Source organism: Dermochelys coriacea, chromosome 8 (assembly GCF_009764565.3).
Source record: "Dermochelys coriacea isolate rDerCor1 chromosome 8, rDerCor1.pri.v4, whole genome shotgun sequence".
Lineage (NCBI taxonomy): Eukaryota > Metazoa > Chordata > Testudines > Dermochelyidae > Dermochelys > Dermochelys coriacea.
The window spans coordinates 74,244,014-74,267,952 of NC_050075.1; the positions used below are offsets into that span (position 1 = coordinate 74,244,014).

General features: G+C 42.0%; 1 protein-coding gene across 1 annotated transcript in view; it reads left to right on the forward strand.

Moving 5' to 3' along the window:
* Positions 1 to 23,939, forward strand: part of ABCA4 (ATP binding cassette subfamily A member 4) — a 105,996-nt gene that overhangs the window by 28,451 nt on the left and 53,606 nt on the right. The window contains exons 9-16 of the mRNA XM_043491309.1: positions 23 to 162; positions 1,296 to 1,412; positions 2,295 to 2,492; positions 13,453 to 13,658; positions 15,283 to 15,459; positions 17,871 to 18,093; positions 19,910 to 20,131; positions 22,947 to 23,151. Of these exons, the coding sequence (XP_043347244.1) occupies positions 23 to 162; positions 1,296 to 1,412; positions 2,295 to 2,492; positions 13,453 to 13,658; positions 15,283 to 15,459; positions 17,871 to 18,093; positions 19,910 to 20,131; positions 22,947 to 23,151 (1,488 nt within the window). The remainder of the gene's footprint in view (positions 1 to 22; positions 163 to 1,295; positions 1,413 to 2,294; positions 2,493 to 13,452; positions 13,659 to 15,282; positions 15,460 to 17,870; positions 18,094 to 19,909; positions 20,132 to 22,946; positions 23,152 to 23,939) is intronic.

Genomic DNA, 23,939 nt, shown 5'->3' on the forward strand with positions numbered 1-23,939 from the left:
CTGTCCTCATTTTTTCCTGTAGCACCCTTTTGTAATGCATTGATCCAGAGCATGGAATCAAACCCTTTAACCAAAATAGCCTGGAGTGCTGTGAAGCCCCTGCTGATGGGAAAAATCCTCTTTGCTCCTGATTCTCCTGCTGTAAGACAAATACTGAAGAATGTAAGAGATTCTGATATATACACAACTAGTATTTTTAACCAGCTATCCCCCCCCCCCCAGAGAATAACCCAACCATTTTGCCCTCGTGACCTTTTCTTCACAGAGTTCATTTTGCTTTGATGTCTAGAATGAATCATAGGAAGGAAGAAATTGTGACATTCGCTGAGACCTGAAATTCAGAGATTTCAAACCAATGACATCAAGGTTAAGGTTAAACTTAAGGGTAATTGGAAGAGAGGGCCTGTGTCTCCTCTCACACTAGTGGAATTAGGTGTCAGTGGGATTATATTAGTGTATACCAGATCAGAATTTGGCCCACTACCTCTTTGCAAGCCTGAAACTATTCTATCTCGATGGCAAAGGAAAACCAGTTGTAAGTGAGACAGGATAATGGGAAATTACCCATAGTTCTGTGAAGATTCTTTGGCCCGAGAAGTCTTTTTCAGTGGTGATGAACAAAGTTTTGACTTTCTTCTCAGAAAATGAAATGTATTGGACCCATTTTTTAACACTGATTAGAAACGGCAGAGAAGAGAGCAGAACATTATATGGGGTGTGGGGAAGGGGGCAGGCTGGCTGCTCCAGGGGCAAATGGAAAGGAAAGATGATCTTGTGGTTCAGACACTGAACTGGGATTCAAGAGATTGGTATTTAAATCTCAGCTCTGCTGCAAGCTGTGGCAAGCTTTTCTATGATTCCATTGGTAAAACTGGGTAGTAATATTTCTGTCCTCCACAGGATGTTAGGAATAAATAAATGTTTACGAAGTGTGCAGCTATTATTGCAATTGAGGGAGGAGGATTATATAAATAGATTTATCTATCTATCTAGTCACACTTGCTTCTGTTAAACACACAAAAGAAATGTGCTATGGGTGTCTTGGATGAGCCCAATAGAATTCAAGGAATGCCCTTTGTGAGGCGCACTCTTTCTGTCACACTCCATTGCCACAATGTCTCTTCTATCATGTTTATTGAATTATTGTAATTAAATTAAATTACATTAGTAAGCTTCAAATTGCTACAAATCATCAGGGTCAGCATCACTGCATGCATCTGACCCTGAGTGGTCTGTATGTGTTTGGGTTATCTCTCTAACATATTGATATTCTTTTCTGGTTGTTAATGCCTCAGGCAAACTCCACATTTGAAGAACTTGAGCGCCTCAGACTGTTGACCAAAGCCTGGGAAGAAGTGGGACCTCAGCTGTGGCACTTCTTTCAAAGCAGCCTGCAAATGAATATGATCCGAGTATGTTGTGCCGAGTATGTTTATGCTGGGGAACTGTGATTAGAGCAGCCCTTCAGCTTCCTTATTTCATAGGGGATAGGAGAGTTAACTTGGAAAGTTTGGATGGAAGAACAACCTTTGCATGAAGCAATCTTATGATTCCTAAGAACATATGGGTCTGTGGTCGCTGGGTTTGTTTTGCAGACTTGTCTGATATGCATTATGAAGACACTGGACCTGATCCCCAGATCTAGCTAAGCTCTGCTTGGTGCAGGAAATGAAAGAGAAAAGGTGGTGGTATGCTTCTTTTATACCCACCTGACCCCTGGTCAGCCAGGAGTGGTTTGATCCGTTGCACAACTTAGAGCAGTCTCAGGGCTGCTCTAAATTGCACCCAGCTGCCCCTAGCCCCAAGGTCCATTCTGGCAGCTGGGGATAGCAGCTCGGTAGCCATGTCCTCTCCCTTCTGGCAAAGTCCCCTATATAGGGGCCTGCAAGGAAGGATTCTGCAAAAGTTACTGTTTATATCGGCAAAAGGATCAGTATGCTGGGTCTCCTAAAGTCCAGAGCAAATGGTTAAGTAACTCGTATAGCTTAAATATGAAGAGCAATTCATATTGAGAAATGCTGTGTTTGTTTGAGAGCTGTTTTCTCTGCATGTGGAACTGATGTTTCAGACGTATTCCAAGCCTTGTAAAGAGGAATAGAATTAAGGATCAAACAAGGATCTGATGCTTGTAACTCTCCCTCTTAGATGCCTTTTTACAGACATAACTCTGTGGTCTACCCTTTCCCATTAATTGGGGACTCAATAGGATGGCATATAAACCTTTCCAACTAGAGTGGGCTTGTTCTAAAGCACATAAAGAGTGATGTAGTAAATCAGACTGATGTGCTTCCCAGAACACGCTGAAGAACCCCACAGTGAGACACTTCTTGAATGGACAGCTGGATGCTGAAGGTTTAACTGCTGAAGATGTGATCAACTTTCTCCATAATGGATGTCCAGAGAATCGCAAAGAGGGTGTGTCAGACTTTGATTGGCGGAATATCTTCAATATCACAGACCAGGCTTTGCGTTTGTTTAATCAGTATTTGGAGGTAAGGTTGGAACTTTTATTAGGTGATGGGCACCACTGGAAATCCTTAGAGAGAGAATATATCAGAGCATTATCATCAGTGATTAGATGCTATGGGTGCTAAGACAGAGAGATTTAAATCACAAGGTATTTCAGTTATTTTACCTTACTTGTTTTAAAATAATAAAGTGACAGAAGAATAAATGCCTTACTCTGATAGGGAAACTTTCATCTGATGATCCCCACATGCTTTATTAAAAGTATTAGTTGAGTCTGGAAACATCCACAGGAGACAGAAAAATGTCATCATAGCCATTTTACAGAAGTGGCAAGTGACACACACACAGTGGGAATTTCAGAACGCCTACCATTGGCTTCAGAGGGAGCAGGGTTCTGAATGCTTTTGAAAATCCCACCCTGAGTTTAACCACTGGATCCAAAGCTCATTGAAAGTCAATGTTTCCACTGACTTTAATGGGCATTGGATCAAGCCTCATGTGAATTGTCCAAGGTCAAATGGCGAGTTGGTAAAACATCTTAGAATGGAATTCAGGAAAAAGACCACTGGACTCCCTTCCCTAGAAGCTATGGTTTGTCAATTCTAAAAGATCTAGCAGGTGTAACAGTTTCATTCTCAAAATGATTTTTGCATTGAGACAAATCACAATTTCAGTGATTCTTTTCCTTTTACTTCTTATTTAGAAAGAAATATTAGCTCTGGGAAATTCATCACTGCACAATACTGATGCTTTTTCTTTAGATAAACAAAAGTTAATAGTTTTTTTAGCATCACTTGTGGCTACAATGATATCAGAAGTGTGAAGCATTAGAGTCCTTTCTACAGCTCCCCTGCCCCTCCCCTCCAAATGCATTAAGTACTTAGAGAGATGAAAACAGACAGATGCCTGCCCCAAAGAGTTTATCACCTAATGAGATAACATACAAACCATGGATGTATCAGGCAGAGCATGAAAACACAAGGTGATAATTTGTTGTAAATTCTCTTCCCTGTTGTTGTTTTTAACCTTGGGCTCTTTGCCTTTCTCTTAATTAACTCATAGTCATTTGGTTTTTACCAGTTTAATTCTTATTTTTATTCCTCTCTTTTTGTTTATTTTTTAAAACCTCACTTTGCTTCATTTTTATTAAACTCCTGCCTCTTTTGTTTAATTTAACATATGGGTTATTCCATTATTTTTCCTTTTTCTTAGGACAAATACCAAAATCAACTTTCCCTCCCTACTGTCTATATAAATAACCAAACCACTCTGCCCTCCTCCTCATTACTAGTATTATTTATACATGGGAGCAACCATAAAGTGCAAGCTGCTTTCCAAACATCCCAGGAGTTTACTGACTACCCAGAGGAGCTTATGTTCTAAAGACTGTCCAGGCACCCTGTCCCTATGAAGCCTACCTCTTCCCCTCTTCTTATTGACCTTGTTCTATGTGTGGTGCAGTTACATTACACACTCGAGAGAAAAACATTTAAAAAGCCATTCAGATGGTTGCCTATCATGGACCCAGAACCACTTCATTTATGGAAAAATCCTTTAGAATCTAATAGGGAATCAACCAATGGGGTTCTAGAGAAATTGCTCTAAAATGTTTAGAATTTAACAGAGAATGATCTTCTCTGTTGATCTGTTGGTACTGTATAATTCTTTAAAATATATAGGATGGTTCAAAGATTCTATAGAATCATCATTTTCTATTAAATTCTATGGAACTTCTCTGTAATGGGGATTTAGAGCAGAAAGCTTTAAAATAAAACCAGAATTATAATTATATTTAAAGATTGCTAATACAACAGAATGTTACAGCTATTCCCCAAATAATAGTAATCTGAAGGCTCTAGTTAGAGGTTTATATATGATCCTGTGCATAATGGGGAGTAGCCAGAAGGAATTCCAGTTCAGATGGTCATGCTAAGAGAATGCAACTGCCCTGCTCTGCTTCTTCCCAATCAGATTTAATTATCCCTTTAAAAAAATATAACACTGTATTCTACAGGAATCAGTACAAACACAGCAGCAGCACCATTGTGGATTATAGGTTTCAGAGTAGCAGCCGTGTTAGTCTGTATTCGCAAAAAGAAAAGGAGTACTTGTGGCACCTTAGAGACTAACACATTTATGAGAGCATAAGCTTTCGTGAGCTACAGCTCACTTCATCAGATGCGTTATAATACTTTCTCATGTAAGGGATTTCTCCATGCTATTTTGTAATTCAGATTATAAAAGCACCCCTGCACCTTTGGTATAGTATGATGACAAACTATCCACACCTGAACTAGCAGAAAGACTGATGGGCAGATTTTCTAAAATGATTTCTATTTTGGGGTACCCAAAGTGTTTCAGTCCAGATGCCCTGCAACAAAGGGACCCAAAATGAGTGGCCACTTTTGAAAATATGGCTGTGTACCATTTCTTTGTCTTAGAGCTTCCATTCTCTAGGACTATATTGAGGCCACTCATAGGCACCAAAAAGCAGGTTAGGTGCAGTTTTGCTAGATAAAGAAAGAGCTAATAGTGTCTTTACATTCCCTTTCTCAGTGACACCGATGATGGCTGTGTAATAGCCCATATCTGTTCTTTTCACTTCCAGAGCTAAAGGTAACATGACACATTCTCAGGCAGGTCCTTTGAGAAGCATTACAATCAGAAGTTGATTTGACTTGGGCAATCTAAGCTTAATGATAGGTTCAGAATCCCATTAACTAAGTTAACAAGTCATGCAAAGGTGTTATTTTCAGTCATGGGGGCCAGGCTGAAAGGTGCGTCAATTATTTCCCCAGTGTTTCTAGGAATGGCCTTGATGGGCCTCTAGCTTCCTGGGTTCAGGCAAAAGGGGTAAATAAGACTATCTGGAATTAAACAAGAGATGGGTATGGGTATGGTTGGGTGTGGTGGGGTGGGCTCTTAATGAGGAAAGGAGAAAAAGAAATAAAACACAGACTCTGATGTGTAAATTTTTGAGCACAGATAAATATGATGGGCTCAACCCTGGGGCAGAATAGGGCTGACAATCTGAAGCCATTGTTCATGGTAATAATACTTAGTACTTCTGTTTATATTACCTTCCCCCTGAGGATCTGTAAGTGCCTCACAACACCACTAGCAGTTAAGAAAGCTGAAGCACAGAGAGGCTAAGTGAGTATGACTTGCTCGAGGTCACACAGAAAGTCTGTAGCAGAGCAAGGAATAGGACCCAGGTCTCCTGATTCCCAGTTCTGTGCTTTAACCACAAAGAAAGACTGTCTCTTCTATCAAAGAAGGCAGGAAGTAAGGCCTAATCAGCTTTGTCCTATCTATAGCTATCACAACAGAGAGAGAGAGAGAAGCTTTTGCATATTTCAGAGTGGTAGCCATGTTAGTCTGTATCAGCAAAAACAATGACTTTTGCATATGACCATATTAACTTTACTTTTGCTCTCTGCATTGTGTTAGCTGAGTAACTTATCATGCATGCTGACCTGCAATACTCTGCTGTCTGTGGGGCCTGCACTGGAACTTTCATAGCCAAGGCAGTAGCTGTGCCTTGCAATCATGTACTTTTGTATTCTAGTGTCTTTTAAGTTCGCTATTTACATAGAGCTGGTGGTATTTGGAGATAAGATGAAATAAAAAGGGCCAAACAGAAAATGAACTTATTCTACCATAGTGACATGTACACACAAATTATTCTCTCCATCTGTTACTGTTTCTTTTGGTATATTTAATGTTAGAGGTAGCATGGTCTAATGTTACAGCAAAGGTATGGGTGTCAGGACTTCTGGCTTCTACTTAATCTCTTTTCAATGGGCTAAAATATCCTGACACTCAGAGAGAAATATTTATTCCAATCTGGGCTGGGCAATCCAACCTAGATTCTATTCCCACCTGAAAATCAGGCCATTTCTGTGTCTCAGTTTCCCCACCTGGAATAATACCTACCAGAGAAGTTGTGTGGCTTACTTAAAGTTTGTAAAGCACACTATGTTAATTAATGTTTCTAAAGCATTTGGTGATACTTGTATGAAAGACACTATCCAAGTGCAAAGCTACAAAGTAATAACACTGGTGGTTTAAGTGCCTCTTTTGTTGTTTTACTGTCAATTAAAAAAATATTACCACACATAACCCCTAAATGTAAAATAGTCTTTCAGAATATTAGCAGCTGTAGTAATGCAAGAACCTTAATTCTGTTACAAGCATTCTTCAGATTTAAAAAAAACAACAACAACAAAATGTAATTCACAAGATGGAAAAGTTAAACAAAGGAGTCTTTACATTTCAAAGATGTCTGCCAGTTAAATAACAAGTTGTCTCTATGAGCACTTTGATGTAGAGTAATTGTTGGTTATTGACCTGCAAGAGATGATCAAAAAGATAAAATCAAACAAGTTAGCCTCTTGGCATTCTGTGAAGTGAAGTAATTGAATACATTTCTTCCCAGTCAGTTTAGAGACTAAATACAGCTACCCTCTATGCTAGAGTCTCACTGATTTTGGAGTTGAGGCTCAAAATACAAACATGGGACTGCTAAACACTGAGGATGGAGTGGAGGTTAAGGATAATCTAGGCATGGTCCAATATCTAAACAAATACTTTGCCTCAGTCTTTAATGAGGCTAATGAGGATCTTAGGGATAATGGTAGCATGACAAATGGGAATGAGGATATAGAGGTAGATATTAGTATATCCGAGGTAGAAGCGAAACTCGAACAGCTTAATGGGACTAAATCAGGGGGCCCAGGTAATCTTCATCCAAGAATATTAAAGGAATTGGCACATGAAATTGCAAGCCCATTAGCAAGAATTTTTAATGAATCTGTAAACTCAGGGGTTGTACCGTATGACTGGAGAATTGCTAACATAGTTGCTATTTTTAAGAAAGGGGAAAAAAAGTGATCCAGGTAACTACAGGCCTGTTAGTTTGACATCTGTAATATGCAAGGTCTTGGAAACAATTTTGAAGGAGAAAATAGTTAAGGACATTGAGGTCAATGGTAAATGGGACAAAATACAACATGGTTTTACAAAAGCAAGTTGCCAAACCAACCTGATCTCTTTCTTTGAGAAAGTAACAGATTTTTTAGAAAAAGGAAATGCAGTGGATCTAATTGACCTAGATTTCAGGAAAGCGTTTGATACGGTGCCTCATGGGGAATTATTAGTTAAATTGGAAAAGATGGGGATCAATATGAAAATTGAAAGGTGGATAAAGAATTGATTAAAGGGGAGACTACAGCGGGTCATATTGAAAGGTGAACTGTCAGGCTGGAGAGAGGTTACCAGTGGAGTTCCTCAGGGATCGGTTTTGGGACCAATCTTATTTAATCTTTTTATTACTGACCTCTGCACAAAAAGTGGGAGTATGCTAATAAAGTTTGCAGATGACACGAAGCTGGGAGGTGTTGCCAATTCAGAGAAGGATCAGGATATCATACAGGAGGATCTGGATGACCTTGTAAACTGGAGTAATAGTAATAGGATGAAATTTAATAGTGAGAAGTGTAAGGTCATGCATTTAGGGATTAATAACAAGAATTTTAGTTATAAGCTGGGGACGCATCAATTAGAAGTAACGGAGGAGGAGAAGGACCTTGGAGTATTGGTTGACCACAGGCTGACTATGAGCCGCCAATGTGATATGACCGTGAAAAAAGCTAATGCGGTCTTGGGATGCATCAGGTGAGGTATTTCCAGTACAGATAAGGAGGTGTTAGTACCATTACACAAGGCATTGGTGAGACCTCATCTGGAATACTGTGTGCAGTTCTGGTCTCCCGTGTTTAAGAAGGATGAATTCAAACCAGAACAGGTACAGAGCAGGGCTACTAGGACGATCCGAAGGATGGAAAACCTGTCTTATGAAAAGAGACTCAAGGAGCTTGGCTTGTTTAGCCTAACCAAAAGAAGGCTCAGGGGAGATATGATTGCTTTCTATAAATATATCAAAGGGATAAATACAGGGAGGGAGAGGAATTATTTAAGCTCAGTATCAATGTGGACACAAGAACAAATGGATATAAACTGGCCATGAGGAAGTTTAGTCTTGAAATTAGATTAATGTTTCTAGCTATCAGAGGAGTGAAGTTCTGGAACAGCCTTCCCAGGGAAACAGTGGGGGGCAAAAAAACCTATCTGGCTTCAAGATTAAATACGATAAGTTTATGGAGGGGATGGTATGATGGGATAATGTGATTTTGGCAATTAATTGATCTTTAACTATTTGTGGTAAATAAGCCCAATGGCCTGTGATGGGATGGGATCTGAGTTACTACAGAAAATTCTTTCCTGGGTATCTGGCTGGTGAATCTTGCCCACATGCTCAGGGTTCAGCTGATCGCCATATATGGGGTCGGGAAGGAATTTTCCTCCAGAGCAGATTGGAAGAGACCCTGGGGGGTTTTCGCCTGCAGCATGGGGCACGGGTCACTTGCTGGAGGATTCTCTGCACCTTGAAGTCTTTAAACCATGATTTAAGGACTTCAATAGCTCAGACATAAATGAGAGGTTTATTGCAGGAGTGGGTGGGTGAGATTCTGTGGCCTGCATTCTGCAGGAGGTCAGACTAGATGATCATAATGGTCCCTTCTGACCTTAATGTCTATGAATCTATGATGGTAATTTTCCAGGTTGCTAACTCTGTCATTTATAGAGTTCACAATCTCTTTCTCTCATTATAGCAAAGGTGGCTGGTAAATGTAAAATGGACAGGGTTCCTCCAAAGTTATTGTACATATGATGATGATTTGGTGCCTTGTGTGTGTGGTAATAATATATCTCTCAATGACAATAGAGACAGATGAAGAAGACATTGCATTATGTAGTGCAAAGTAAACCTTTATTGATAAGCTAGCTAGCTGATGTTCCGTGGAGACAGCGGGTCAGTCACAAACCCATTACACTGCAAAATGAAGAAGGTAGATGATGGTATCAATGAAATCAATGACAGCCAGTTCATTAAATGGCTGACTAACATGAGTTGCTATGTTAAACATAAAACAAATACACAAACAGCTGAGAAACTGTTATGCAAAAAGTACCAATATGAGCCCTAATCCTGCAAACACTCACATGGCTAAGTATTTTCCAGAGGGGGTCCAGGGTTTCTTTGCTTTGCGTTATGAATGAGCTGTCCTTTAACTGTTAAAAACACGCATAGGCCTTGTTGTCACTGGGGAGATTTCCCCCAAAATTAAAATTAGAAACTGTTTTATACTAGCTAGAGTGCTAGTGTAGAGAAAGATCTAGTGGCCAAAACCATTTTTATTACTGGTTTAGTTAAATCTCCTGAAAGCAGGTTGTATAAACCATTCCAGCCTCTGGGGCTTCGTCTACACTGTAGCTCCAACTCTTCCAGCCCAATTGTTAGTTTGAATTTCTGAGAGAATTTCCCCTGTCTAGTCAAAGTCTGCACAGAGTCCAGGTTTCCATGCCAAACAGAAAGCGATTCTCAGCACTCTGAGGCCTTTGTTTGGGGTGCCAGTTAGATGCATGCTGTTTGTTGTTAGTAAAAATGGCACAGTGGATCCAGAAAGGCACACCCTGTTCCCAAGCCACATTGTAGATTCATTGTAGATACATAGCTTGAGTGCAGTTCTACTGAAGGAAACAACCCAAACATTTAGCATCAGTTTCTCTCACACCCTCTCTATGGAGACTTGGTGCTAACCGTGGTGCCAGCTGTGCAGTTTGTACAGTTTCATCCTTATTTACCCTGTAAGGGTGACCTCACAACAGCCACAGATGCCCCCATGACTAAGGCTTGAGGACTAATTCCTTTCAGCAGGGCTGTTGGCGGAGCTGCTCCATTGCTTACAGCTTGTTCAGAATGCAGCAGTGTGTTTGTGCACCATTTTGTGCAACTGCGATCAGGTTACACCCAGGGTGAATTCTTTACCATATGTTGGCTGCCTATGAAGTGACTTGAGTGGTGTAGGTCCTAGCTACATTCTGGATCTGCAGCCTTGTTCTGATGGGTTTCTATGCACATGCACACACACCATCAAACTTTAAGGGATCTTGGGGCAGAAAGCGTATATTTGAGGGTAGAAAGCCAACACGACAGCCCAATGGTGTAACACTCATTCCCCTGTGACATCCATCTAAGATCCTCTCTTTGTTCTTTTAATCAGTACTTACACTAATACTCTTTCCTAATCTGTTTCATAACCATTCTTGACCCCTCATTTCTCTCCCCCCCAACTTGATCCCTTCTTCTCTTGACCCATCCCCTCCCACTCCCCCGTTGTTATACATGTTTAAAGTATGCAGAGTTCAGTTAAACCAGAAAGTATGTTCATTTTTATAGTGTTGTTCAATGCCCTAAGCACTTCCAGGGATGGGAGCTGCTTTTTTAATATTCATTGTATTATCAAATATTCTCTGTCTGGGCAACTGTGATTCTACTGCTCCTGCATCTACTAGGTAAAATGATGAAATACATTTCAGTCAATCAGCATGACTGATAAAAAGTTGTCTCAGGAGCACTGTCTCCTAACATGCAAATAAATATCTCATTCTCTTCCCCCCTTTGTTCCCTATGCCTGAGCATGTATACAGTGGATAACAAGCTGCTCTGAACCTGTCATGACAGCTTTTTGATCATCTCACTCTGTCACTTGATTTAATCTAAGCTTTTCCTAAATATCTTGCTGCCGTTTAGAGCCATGAGATATCCTGGGTTGCTTTGTTGAGAAGCCTCTAGTATATCTTGATATCTGCAGTGTCACAAATGCCTGGAGTTATGGTTATTTGATGATCGAATAATTTCTGGTGGGGAATTAAAATAATGGAATTATTTTGAATAGAGTGGAAAGTGTTCTGACTGGGGGACTCTGGGTTGGTTAGTGGGATTTGGAGACTTTCATCCTTGGGGCCCACACTATAAGTCACATCAGAGGACCTGGGGCCTGATCAACCCCTCTTATGGGATAGGGTGCACAGGTGTAGCAGAACATGGAGATTCTTGTGGCAGAGTATTCTCTCAGCTGTTCTGGGAATGGTGTTTGCTGTGTTTCCATTGAATAGGCTGTAGGACTGGATTTCAAACAGCACAGATCTCCATATTGACCAGACTGGCAGGTTTGTGGTACTGTCTCAGATAGGAGCAGGCAGTGAATGGGAATCTCCTAGTTTAAAACCCTTGTGCTGGAGGCCCTGTGTTCTCAATGAAGCTGAGGGAAAGGCAGTAATAATGCTCTGATGTGCCCCCTCCCCCCCAAAAAAAATAATTATTAGCTTCCCATTGAAGTGACACTCTCGGATTATAAATGACTGTTGTAGGAACTCCTCATGGGTTCCCGGAGGGCTTTTTCACATTTGTTCCATGCAGTGAGGTAATGCTTCAAGTCCTGCTGTCACTAGGCTAGTGCTATCAGCAGGCTAGGACGGACATATGAGCGGGGCCTGTTGGCTGACACGTGCATTTTATTCGGCTATCTCTTCACTTCAAGGACTATATTTTCAAAGGGGCCTCAATCCAAGTCCCAAAATTGTGCCCAAAGGCTAGATTGTGCAGATGTATAAAGAAGGTGGGGAAGGCCATGTAAGGAATCCTCCCACTCTGTGCTCCCCATGTGGGGGCCAGAAGAACTGCAATCCCTGCACTCTTGAGTACAGAGTCCCTGCTAATACTGCTATGGGGGGTAAATTACACCAAAAAGGAGGAGATAGAGCCATGGCCCTGTTCCCCCACGTAATCCAGGTCTGCAGAATGGAGCATACATGCACTCTCCAAAGGGGCAGATCAGCAGCCAAGCTCTCCCTGATCACCAGGGGGCTCTGAGAATCACTGTATACTCAGGTGCATCCTGGTACTTGCCCTGGGGTATGGCTGCTTCACACTACCACAGCTGAGGGCAGTAAATTACTGTCACAATCTGCCCCTTCATTTTAGTGTGCATAAAATATCTGCACTTGTTCATGCAGACCAGCATATTTGATTTTTGTTTGATGTCTCCTCACAATTTGTACAAATACAGGGTTTTTCATGAGAAAAAAATTGTGGGCAGAAGTGTTTTAAACTCTTATTTGAAAAATTCACTTAAGTACTCACAGTATTTGCAAATATGCTCCATGAAAATCAAAGATGGACAAATCTTGCTACTACTATTGACAAAAGCAGCCTAACTCAACAGCCCATGCCAGTTATATTAGCCATTGGCTTTTTGCAGGAGAACTACCATGGCAGAAATACAGCTTTTCAGAAACTTAGTATGTAGCTACTAAAACACCCAAAACACTAAAGAGAATAACAATTCTAGTTCCTCTATCCCTCTAAACTGATACCAGCTCCTCATTTGTGTTTATCTAATGGTTTGCTGTGATTTCCCCCCAAATATTTTTCTAGTGTTTGCTCCATTTTAAAGCAATTATTTAACTTTGTTTTGCTATGATCTTACCATCAGTTATGAGCTTTTGTTTTCACTAGATACTGTAATCCTGCAAAGGGCTAAGGTGGTGAATATCTCCCCCCCCCCTTGTTTTTAGCTGGTATATTTGTTTGCCCTCATGGTGGATGTGGTCCTTATTTTCCAGGCATTAGGTTCAGAATATTTCCTCTGTCTGAGTTTGTTTATAGAGATGAGGGTTGCTTGCAGCTTTAGTGTTCTCTTCTCTTTATCTTGCTGGCAAGACACTTGCTTTTATGAGCAGTTTCCAAAAATGTGTTTCATGATTACTTCAGTCAATTCTTCCCTCTTCTGTTTATTGAGTTAGTTGTAAGGTGGTTGCTGCATTTTTTCAGTTGTCTTTAACTATCGTGTGCATTGAATTTGTCATAAGAATTGGATCAAGTGAGGAGTCTTCAGGAAGGAAAAATCAGTTTTGAGCACAATTTCAATACAAGTATTAAAGCTGAAAAGTGACATCTACCGCCAAAGTTGACTAACCTACTTTCCTGCCCCATTGCGAACCAGTGTTGTGTATTTTCAGTGTATAACCCCTGCCACTGTAGTTCCATAAGGCTGTCACCTTTGTGATTATCTGCAGTGCTTGACCCTGGATAAATTTGAAGGTCATGCTGATGAAACCCAGTTGACTCATCAAGCTCTTAATATGTTGGAGGAAAACAAATTCTGGGCTGGAGTAGTCTTCCCTGACATACACTCCGAGGCCAGCAAGCTGCCACCACATGTGAACTACAAGATCCGGATGGATATAGATGCAGTGGAGAAAACAAATAAAATCAAAGACAGGTGATGATTTCTGCTTTCCTCATCTGCGCCTGCCATTGAACCAGTAATGCAAAACATGGGAACCCTCTCCAACATTCTGGGAGCCAGACAGTGGGTGAGAGTCTGCATTCAAATACAAATGTGAGAGCTGATTGAATTCAGTAGTGTTTCACATGCGTAATGCAGAGCAGAAGTCATATCCAGACCCTAGTGCTTGGCACTGAGCAACTGCATCAGGGGCTGGGAGGGTGGGGGGAAGGGTAGAAGGGAGGAATATGATGGCTGGAGTAGCCTGCACAGGGTCTTTAGGGGACCTCCTCATGTAGGGAGTGGACAGGGAGTTCTACGTATCTGCCCCCTGCATGTTGCCAAATCCAGTCTTCTCTCCCTATGCAGCAGAATATGCTGTTGCTGCTGAACAAGGGTCCTCTGCCACTTTGGATTTTCTTCTTACAGTGTTAGCACACATGTTTTCTGAGACCACTTCTATATGGGCTGGGAGTTTCCAAGCAGTGTTACCAGCACATATGATTTTATGGCACGTCACATGACATTTGCAGTTTTCCTAAAGCTACCAATGCTGGAATCACATATTTACCTGAGAGTTTCAGCTTTCAGTTTAAATAAAAGCAAGTTTCTAGACATCATGACTGCAGAGAAGAACTTGAAAACATGATATCTAAATGCTCCAAGGCCACTTGGCAAGCCAATCTCAGGAGTTTTTGGGGCCTGATGCATGATTTTTGAGCACTAAAAGAAAAGTTAAAGAAAGGGCTATTCACATTAGAGGTGTGTAACAGCTACTGAAAACTGTGGCTTCTGATGTCACAAGGGGAAATGGTTTGAAGGTTCTCCCTCCCCCCAGGCAGAAATTTTTGACAAACAAAAAAAATCATTGGATTTTTCCACAGAAATTTTTGAGTTTTCACTGAAAGATTTTAGCTGAAAACCAAAAGACTTCAGCTGAAATATTTTGTCAAAAAAAAAAGCAAATGTTTCTGCAGAAAGCAGATATGTTTTGTGAAAGATTTAATTTAGTTGGAAATCCAATTTTCCACTCAAAAAACAGTTTTTAACCAGGACGGTTTTTGACCAGGCCTGGTCACAAGCTTAAATTCTGGACAAATGAAATAGTCATCTGATTTGCATCTTTAGGATAGAAGCTGAAAGGTCAGACAAACACAGTGGAGCAAATCCATTCAAAGCCTTCAACATCCAGAAAAAAACTTTTAAAATAAAAAGCTGAGATTTTACAGAGGCTACTGGGAGCTGAGAGTGAGTCCATCTAGATGAAGCCATAATACTTTTAAAATCAAACAAAACAAAACAAAATCCATAAATACCAGAAACATTTTGAACAAATTTGGCACATTGCAATATATAATCGCTGTTTTATTTTGAACCCCCTTTATGCATTTTTGGCCAAAATTACTGTTTTACATAACGGTATATAGAACTTCAAAAACAAAACAATAACTAATTTTTCTGAATCATGAACGTCTGACCCCTTTTCAAGCAGCGGAGCCTGACAGCTATAACTTGGAAGGAACAGCACCGGGTGAAGTCGCCGGGAAGTTCTCAGCTAAGTGTTCTCTTTTAAAGTGCCTGCCTGCCTCAGTGATTTCCATGTGTTTTTTCGTCTCAGGTACTGGGATCCTGGTCCAAGAGCTGACCCAGTGGATGATTTACGTTATATATGGGGAGGGTTTGCGTATCTGCAAGACATGATTGAGCATGGGATTATAAAGACCCAGACCAACGTTGAAGTGCCATCAGGAATCTACCTGCAGCAAATGCCCTATCCCTGCTTTGTAGACGATATGTGAGTAAGAGCAGCTAGTGATCCTATTTCTGATAACTAATTGGGGGGCTGGATGATGCAGTGGATTTTCAGGAGGCTTGACTGCTTTTGCCTTTGATCTTGTTTAAAAGCCAGAAAGAAATCCCAGGACAATGACATTAATGAAATACCCCAAGGAGCCAAGGATGTGCTTCCCTGGTTAACACAGATAAGGAAATTGGAGAAGCAGAAAAAGTCCAGTACTTTGGAACTTTAAAAAAGGAGACTGAAGAGTCTGATCCTGCTCCCACTGAAATCAGCGGGAAAACCCCATTGACTTTAATAGCAGCAGGAGAATGCCTTGAAACTCGAGGCACATAAAAAGTTGCACAGTTCATAGCTGAGCCTGTGAGATCTGGAGGGGGAAAAGAAAATTTCAATTAAAATGAAATTAACTTTTTTGATGATTAAAATGGGCCCACGTAGAGAGCATTTTCCCATAACACTGTGGCTCTGAATCATGCACAGTCCTGCGTCCAGGAATCCCAAGTCATGAATAGTGCTGTTCTCTCCCTTACTAACACCGCAGCTAGTTGCAGATCGCAAGGGGGCGTATCATTTATGTTATCATTCCCCACTTCTCAATACCTGTTATTCTGACAGAAAGGTGCTAATGGGCCCAGGGTTTTTTTTTTTCCACCAAGAGAGGTTATTGCAGCTGCAGAAACCCAAACCAGGCAAAGGTTGGTGAGGGCTGGTATACACTGACATAGCAATGCCAATGTAGCTTGTCTCGCAAGGTTATCCCACCCCGAGAGACGTAGTTAGGTTGACCCTTGCGTGGACAGTGCTAAGTTGACAGAAGACTTCTTCCATTGGCCTAGCTGCCCCCTCTCGGGGAGGTGGATTACCTATGGTGGCGGAAGAACCCCTTCTGTTACTGTAGGGAGTGTCTACACTGAAGCACTAAAGCTCTGTAGCTGGGCTGCTGTAGCGGTTTAAGTGTAGACATAGCCTGAGGCCTACAACAGTCACATGTGGCTGAGGGTTGACCACAGAAAATCACACAGAGAGACTGTACTCCTTTTCTTTTTGCGAATACAGACTAACACGGCTGCTACTCTGAAACCTGTGTTTAGTTGTGGCCCCTTCAAAGAACCTAGTTAAATAAAATGGCTAGATGCTTTTGGAAGAGGTGTGCTGCTTTTGGGTTGACACTGGGACTCTGCTTGCCAATCCAGGGACCAGAGCTCCCACAAGAGGCAAAAGCAAGAGGCCCTCCCCAGCCTGCCTCCACAAAGCATTTTCTTTTGGTTCAGCAGACCAGGTTGCTCTCTGGAAGTTTTCGGCAGGAAAGTAATGTTTCCCTGCCTGTTTTGCTGACTGGCACTGCCCTGCTAACACAGTAGAGGACCTGCTAGTACTCAGATCAGTCTGACTACTCCTGAAGAATGTCTCTTCCTTTGACTTTTACAGTCCCAGGCTTCTACCCCATACAGAAAGAAGTGGGGGTGGGGGGTGGACGCCCTCTGACTTTTTGATCAGTTTCATTCAAATGTCACCATTACAAAACCGGTGCAAAATGAGAGTCCAATATCTCTGGTAATGCTACTCTCACCTCACAACACATGTAAAGAGATGCCATCAGGAAACGTGTTTTATCGTAGCTCACGGTCATCCTAAATGTGTTCTCCATGGCTACCTTTTACCACTAATATCTGTTGTAGGGATTGGAGACAAAATTATGACAGCCATGCATAAAAGGTTCCAGGTTGTGACCTAAAATTGATCCAGTGTTAACAGAGAGAGGGAGCCCTCCAGCTGTCTGACAAAGTAGTGCGGATTTTGTTAGCTAACTGCTAGCACTGACCATCTGTGACAGGCTCAAGACCTTCCATGAATGATGTTTTGTATACAGCATAGCAACATAGCATCTGGCTGCTTTTAATAGTTAATATTGATTGATTTATTTGCTACTTAAACTTGGGGAAACATTTCAAAGATATAACACATGGGAGACTGATTTCTTACCATTAGCATCTGTCTCAAAACGTTCTTTGCAAGTTATAATAATTACAGCATGGCATAGTGTTCAGAAAGTGAGGTGTGGAGTGAGATCTCTACCTTGCCACAGACTCAGTGGCCTTGGTCAAGTCTCATAACTGCTGTGTGCCTCGGTTTCCCGATGTGTAAAATGTCAATAACACCTAGCCCCTGGGGATGGGGGCTGCAAAGTTTAATTCATTGTTTGTAAAGTTCTTTGAGAGTGGTTACTACAGTCTTAGACTGGGATTTTCAGAGAAGCCTAACCTTAGGTTCCTTTGAAATGCTCAGCCGTAATAAACTCAGAGTTCTTTATACCTCTTTCCTTTTCCCTTTCTTTCTTCCTTTTCATCCCAATCCTTGCCTGCTTTACCTGCATTTCACTCACTCCTCTCTCCCTGCATGGGTAGCTTCATGATCACCCTGAACCGCTCCTTCCCTATCTTCATGGTACTGGCTTGGATCTATTCAGTCTCCATGATAGTGAAGAGCATTGTGTTGGAGAAGGAAATGAGACTGAAAGAAGCCATGAAGAACCGGGGAGTTACTAATGGGGTTATCTGGTACACCTGGTTCCTAGACAGCTTCATCATGATGTCTGTGAGCGTGTCTCTCCTAACAGCACTAATTACGGTAAGGATTAAGTTGGGAGTGACTTTAGAAAGCCCCAAACCTGCAGTTCATGTTTGCACTGTTAATATTAGCTGTCCATCAAGAAACAATAGCTGTACATAAGGAGACCAGAATCATTGGAGGCCTACTCTGATTTTAGCACGTAGAATGATCATTCTTGTAAGCAGTCCTCCAGGCTGCATCAGCACTTGGCAGAGACAGAGCGAGATAAATTCACTAATGAGACTTATTGTAAGACTGTCTGCACGAGGATGCGTCAGGCCTGATTACACTGACAGGTCATGTTCCATTTGTTGCATTTCCAGTATACAGGGCAAGTCTTTCAATAAATATCACTGCTTCAAACGTAGAAGATCTCAATCTGAGGAATTCTAATCTTTTCATTCACTGTCTGAGTCATTTATCATAGGCTGTGCTTGCCTGCTTTGAAACTAGGATACTATCACAAATGGGGGAGAGAGGCACCAGGGACTGACTCAAGCCTAATCTATCCCTCACTCCCTGGCAAGAACTCTCCTGGCTCCTTAGTCTCAGAATTGCTGCTTTTTCAAAGTGGCTTATGTTAGAATTGGACCCAATTTCTAAAGCCACCCAAACCTTTTCTAGATGATAGAATAACTCTTCTTTAACTGAGCTAGAATGATTGGTTCCTTAATGGGTGCTGCTCTGGCAGGGAAGAGTTACCTGACATTTTCCCCACTGCACTGAATTGTTACGAATACAGAGTCAGAATTCAGTCTGCTCTCTCTAATCAATCCTGTCCTTATAAGCTCTCCCAGTGTATTTGCACTCTTAAGGCTTGTCTACACACACAGGGTACTGGTATAGTTAAAGTGGTACAAGCTTCTTAGGGCGGAGGTTGTTATACCACTATAAATGTATTTATACCAAAATAATTGTTCCACTACCCATGGGGGACCTGGACTAGCTATCCCAGTACAACTGCATGGAGTTGCACCAGTATAACTCTATCGGTAAAAAAAATCACACCTCTAGCTGGCCTAGTTATACTGGTACAAAAATTGTGTGGAGATCAGCTCTTAAGGAACAAAACAGCCCTTCTCCCTCTAGGAGTAAGCTGACAGTCAGCTGAGACCACACTCTTCAGTGAGAGGGGACATTAAAGATTCAAAAGCATTAAGGAAGAAAGGTCAACACAAGTTCATCCAGTGGGTTACTTTCTACACAAAGGATTTTGGGAGATCTTAGTCATCCTCTTCAGCCCTCACAGGCTCTGGGAATGTGAATGTAATTCAAGTGCAGAATATAGTGCTTTATAATCTGCCTACAAGCTTTTCTTTTTAAATGTGTGTCAGCCAACTTTCTCCACAACCTCTCTCCGGTGTGGGGTCCCGGGGAGAAGAATGGGAATTTGTTCTGATAGTTCAGACAATTTTATTTTAACAGAATTGGTTTCCATGCAGACATGTCTCACTTGGATTTGTAGGGTTGTAATGTCTGCAGGGAACTTTCCTTTGAGGAATGCAGAGGGAGAACATCAGATTTTTGTCTGTAACAAAGACAACAGAGAGTCATCAAATAAAACTCTGGACTGGAAAACCAGTGAGACTGGCAACAATGCCAGGTATCTCAAAGCCAGCGAGCAGGGATGAAATTAGACCACTGACTTACTTTAGCTGTGATTTTTTTTTTAATTGTAAAAATGCCTGGAGACAGAGGTTAAATAGATTATGTAGAGTGGGTAGTTTAAATTGATTAACCATTATAACTCTGGTACCAACGGTAGTTCTGAGCTCTGCTGCTAGCTTGTGAGACAGCCGTGTACCTAAAATCATTTGGTTTTCTTTGGTTACAGTGTGGCAAGGTGCTTCACTACAGCAATCCTCTCATCCTCCTCCTGTTTCTGCTGACGTTCACCACAGCTACCATAATGCAGTGTTTCTTGCTCAGTACCTTCTTCTCCAAAGCTAACTTGGCAGCCGCCTGCAGCGGAGTCCTCTACTTCACCCTCTACCTTCCCCACATCGTCTGCTTTGCTTGGCAGGACCGCATGACTATTAACCTGAAGATTATTGCAGTAAGGCGCCTTTTGCCTCCCTCTTTGAAAATCTATGACCTCAGGCTCTCTCTGACTGTATAATTCCTTTGTCTTGACTTTCTTGTGCCCCTGTCTCTGTTTCTCTAGTCAGCATGCACGTAACTGAGAGTACAGTACCTGGTAAAGAGGAAGAGACCTGAACCACCATCCTCCCTCCTTACGCTGGTTTTGCACTGGGGAAACTCAACTGACTTCAGTGGAGTTACTCCTGACTCAGAGGGACACTATCAAGTAATTTAGGCTGAGAAGTTAGATATCTAGGGGAATAAGCCTCTGACAAACCATAGTCATTAGAATGGTTTATATGGCTTTTTTTAAAAAGTTCAATAAACCTAGTCTTTTTGATGTAGACATGCCCCTGCAGTGTTTGCAACCTGTACCTCGCTGCAGTGTGCTGCAGCAGGAGAGCCAGCAAGTGCAACCAGCTAGAAACAAATAGGTGCAAAATGTAAGTAAACAAAGGAAGTAGTGAAGATGCAAATTATCATTTTAAAATGATTTTAGATTTAAATGTGCCAACTGTATTTTAACACAAGTGCGACAGAGCTATTGTAACATGATTTTTAACTGATTTTAAACTCACTGAAAGCTGTTTTCATTCAAACATTTGTATCCCTGTGAGCATTTGCCAACCTTTAAAAAGTGCTTGTGTTTATATAAATAAAATTTGGGGCTCAAATTGACTTGAAAGTGTCCCCTTTAAACTAGATATGGGCCAAATCCAGAACCTCAAATGCAAACTCCTTTGATTTGCAGAATACATTGTGATCCCACCTGTATTACAATTGTTGGCATAGTGGTTTGACTGGTACTCTAACTCTGCTGTAGATCAGGCTCTCTAACTGCACAGGACAGAATAGGGGTTGGCAAACTACAGCCTGGGGGCCACATCCAGCCCTTTAGATGTTTTAATCTGGCCCTCAAGCTCCCGCCAGGGAGTGGGGTCTGGGGTTTGCCCTGCTCCGGTGCCCAAGCGGGGGCTTGCCCCATGGCTCCCGAAAGCAGCAGCATGTCTCCCCTGTGGCTCCTATGCATAGGGGCAGCCAGGGGGCTCGGCATGCTGCCTCCGCCCCAAGCACCACCCCCGCAGTTCCCATTTGCCAGGAGCCATGGCGAAAGGGAGCTGCAGGAGCAGTGCCTACGGACTGGGCAGTGCACTGAGCTGCCTGGCTGAGCCTCCGCATAGGAGCCGGAGGGGGGACATACCACTACTTCTAAGAGCTGCTTGAGGTAAGTGCCACCTGGAGCCTGCACCCTTGACCCCCTCCCGTGCCCCAACCCCCTACCCCAACCCTGATCCCCCTCCCTCCCTCCCTCCAAGCCCCTTGGTCCCAGCCCAGAGCACCCTCCTGCACCCCCAGCTTCTCATCCCCAGACACACCCCAGAGACCATACCCCCAGCTGGAGCCCTCAACTCCCTCCCGCCCCCCTCCCATCACTCCAACCTCCTGCCCCAGCCTGGAGTCCCCGCCTGCACCCCCACTGGAGTCCTCACCCCCTCCCGCACCCCAACCCCCAATTTCATGAGCATTCATGGCCCACCATACAATTTCCATACCCAGATGTGGCCCTTGGGCTAAATAGTTTTCCCACCTCTGGGATAGAGCATTTCAGGTTCTGTAGATGAAGGCAATAAAACTGGATCAAAGACCTGATCCTGTGAGAAGCTCAATGCCCTTAACTCTGGAGCATTAATAGGATTTTAGGGTGCTGAAGTCGATGGAATAACGCTGGTGTTAAAGAAGGGAATCGGGCCCTTGCTGACAGAAACCAGGATGGGAAACACTGGCAAAACAAGAGTTTCCCTGTGTTTTGTGTTGTGTTTGGGTTTATGTTGCTTGTTTAGAGCTTCACAGACTGAAATAGAGCTGGTTGGACTGGTGTGTGTGTGAGATTTTTCCCATGGAAAATTTCAACGTTTTGTAAAAAATCAAAAACTGGGAAAATTTCACCTGAAAACTGAAAATTTTGATTCAGAGATCCAATCGCAGTGGCGCAGGCCCTCGTTCTGTATGGACTGTGCCAGGCTACATCTTTTGTGATGCAGCACAGTGTCCCCTCTCGCTGAGCTGTTGCAGTGCATCATGGCAAATGATGGCCAAAGATTATGCTGGTTTGGTTGAACAAGAACTGTGTAAATCAACTGGAAACCCCAAAAGGGCGGGGGCTGTGGTTTTGTTTAGGCTGGGTCTTCTGTGAATTTTCCCTTCTGCTGCAGAGACACTGGCACTCCATGCACACCGTAGAATTCCTTTATCTTGGTATTTCTTGTGCCTTCATCTCTCTCTTGTCAATGTGAGAGTACAGTACACCTGGTAAAGAAGAGGAGACCTGAGCCACCATCCTACATTTTATTTCATACAAATATTTCATTCTGCTGAGGCTGACAAGACACTTTTTGAATGAGCTCAAACTGCCAAAGTCATTTCCATTAGTCTCCATGTGGAGAGATAACAAACGAGTTACACCCTCATGTGACCAGATGCTGCTCCACTGAAGTCAATTGGAGCTAAACCTGTTTATGCCAGGGTTAAATTTGGATCATTGTGTCTAAGTCCTTCATAGAGCTGCCACCAGTCCTGAGATTAAAGATGTCCCAGTGTTCTTTTCCAAATACTTGATTTTCCAGTCCTACTGTACCTTAGTTTGTGTTTAAAATAAAACCCTTTCCTACTGTTAATCTTGATCATTCCTGTGCACAACCAAGTTTCATACTTCAACTCAAAAAAATATTTTTTTTATTGATGTGGGCTTTCCCCTTGCCTGAATCCCTGTTATTTCACCTTTATTCCAGAGCTTGCTTTCTCCAGTGGCTTTTGGATTCGGTACAGAATACTTATCACGCTATGAAGAGCAAGGTGTTGGGCTACAGTGGAACAATATCAGGACTAGTCCTCTGGAGGGAGATGAATACAGTTTTTTCTTCTCCATTGAGATGATGCTTTTTGATGCTTTGCTCTATGGAATGCTCACATGGTACCTTGAAAATGTTTTTCCAGGTATGTCAATCTCCCATTCATATGTGGTAGTGGTTGTAAATAACACTGTCCTAAATTAATCTCTAACTATTAGGGAATAGAATAGGACTTTAATGGGGGGAGGGGAAGATTACCCCACATCTGCCTGTCTTCTTGCATCTTCCTCTTATGTAGCTGGTGCTGGTCTCTGTCCGACACAGAATATCGGATCAGATGAACCACAGGTCTAATCCAGTCTGGAACCATTTTTGGTTTTTTGCATTTCCTTTTTCTCACTTTTTCCCCCCTTTTTCCATTTTGCAAGTGAAAAGGGTGGGGAGAAAGGAAAACAGATTTTTGTGGTGTTTTTGGTCAAAAAAGGGAACATTTAATAAAACGATATTTTCGCAAAATTTTTATGCTCATAAAATGCCATTTTTCATCAAAATTCTTTTTCATTTGAAAAATTTTGACGTGCTCTAGTGAAAATGTTTAAGACTGACAATGCACTTTGAAGCACAAAATACAAACTACAAGGGCCTGACTCACTACTCTGCTGTGGCTCCTTTGTGTTAGCTGTTTCTTCTGGTGTGGTTATAATTCCTGTGGAGCATGAGATAAAATGGTTCTTCTCACTGACTAGATGGTCAGGAACATTCCCTAAGGGTTTTTTTAAGGTTTTTATAGAGAATCTTGGGTGTGATGTTAGCAACGTGGTACAAATTAAGAAGTGAGTGTTTAATGGGCAAAAGCATTTCCTTGTAGCTAAAAAAAAAGTTGTTTAGCCTCATGTTAAACATGATTGAAACACTACATTAAAAGCTGTAGAA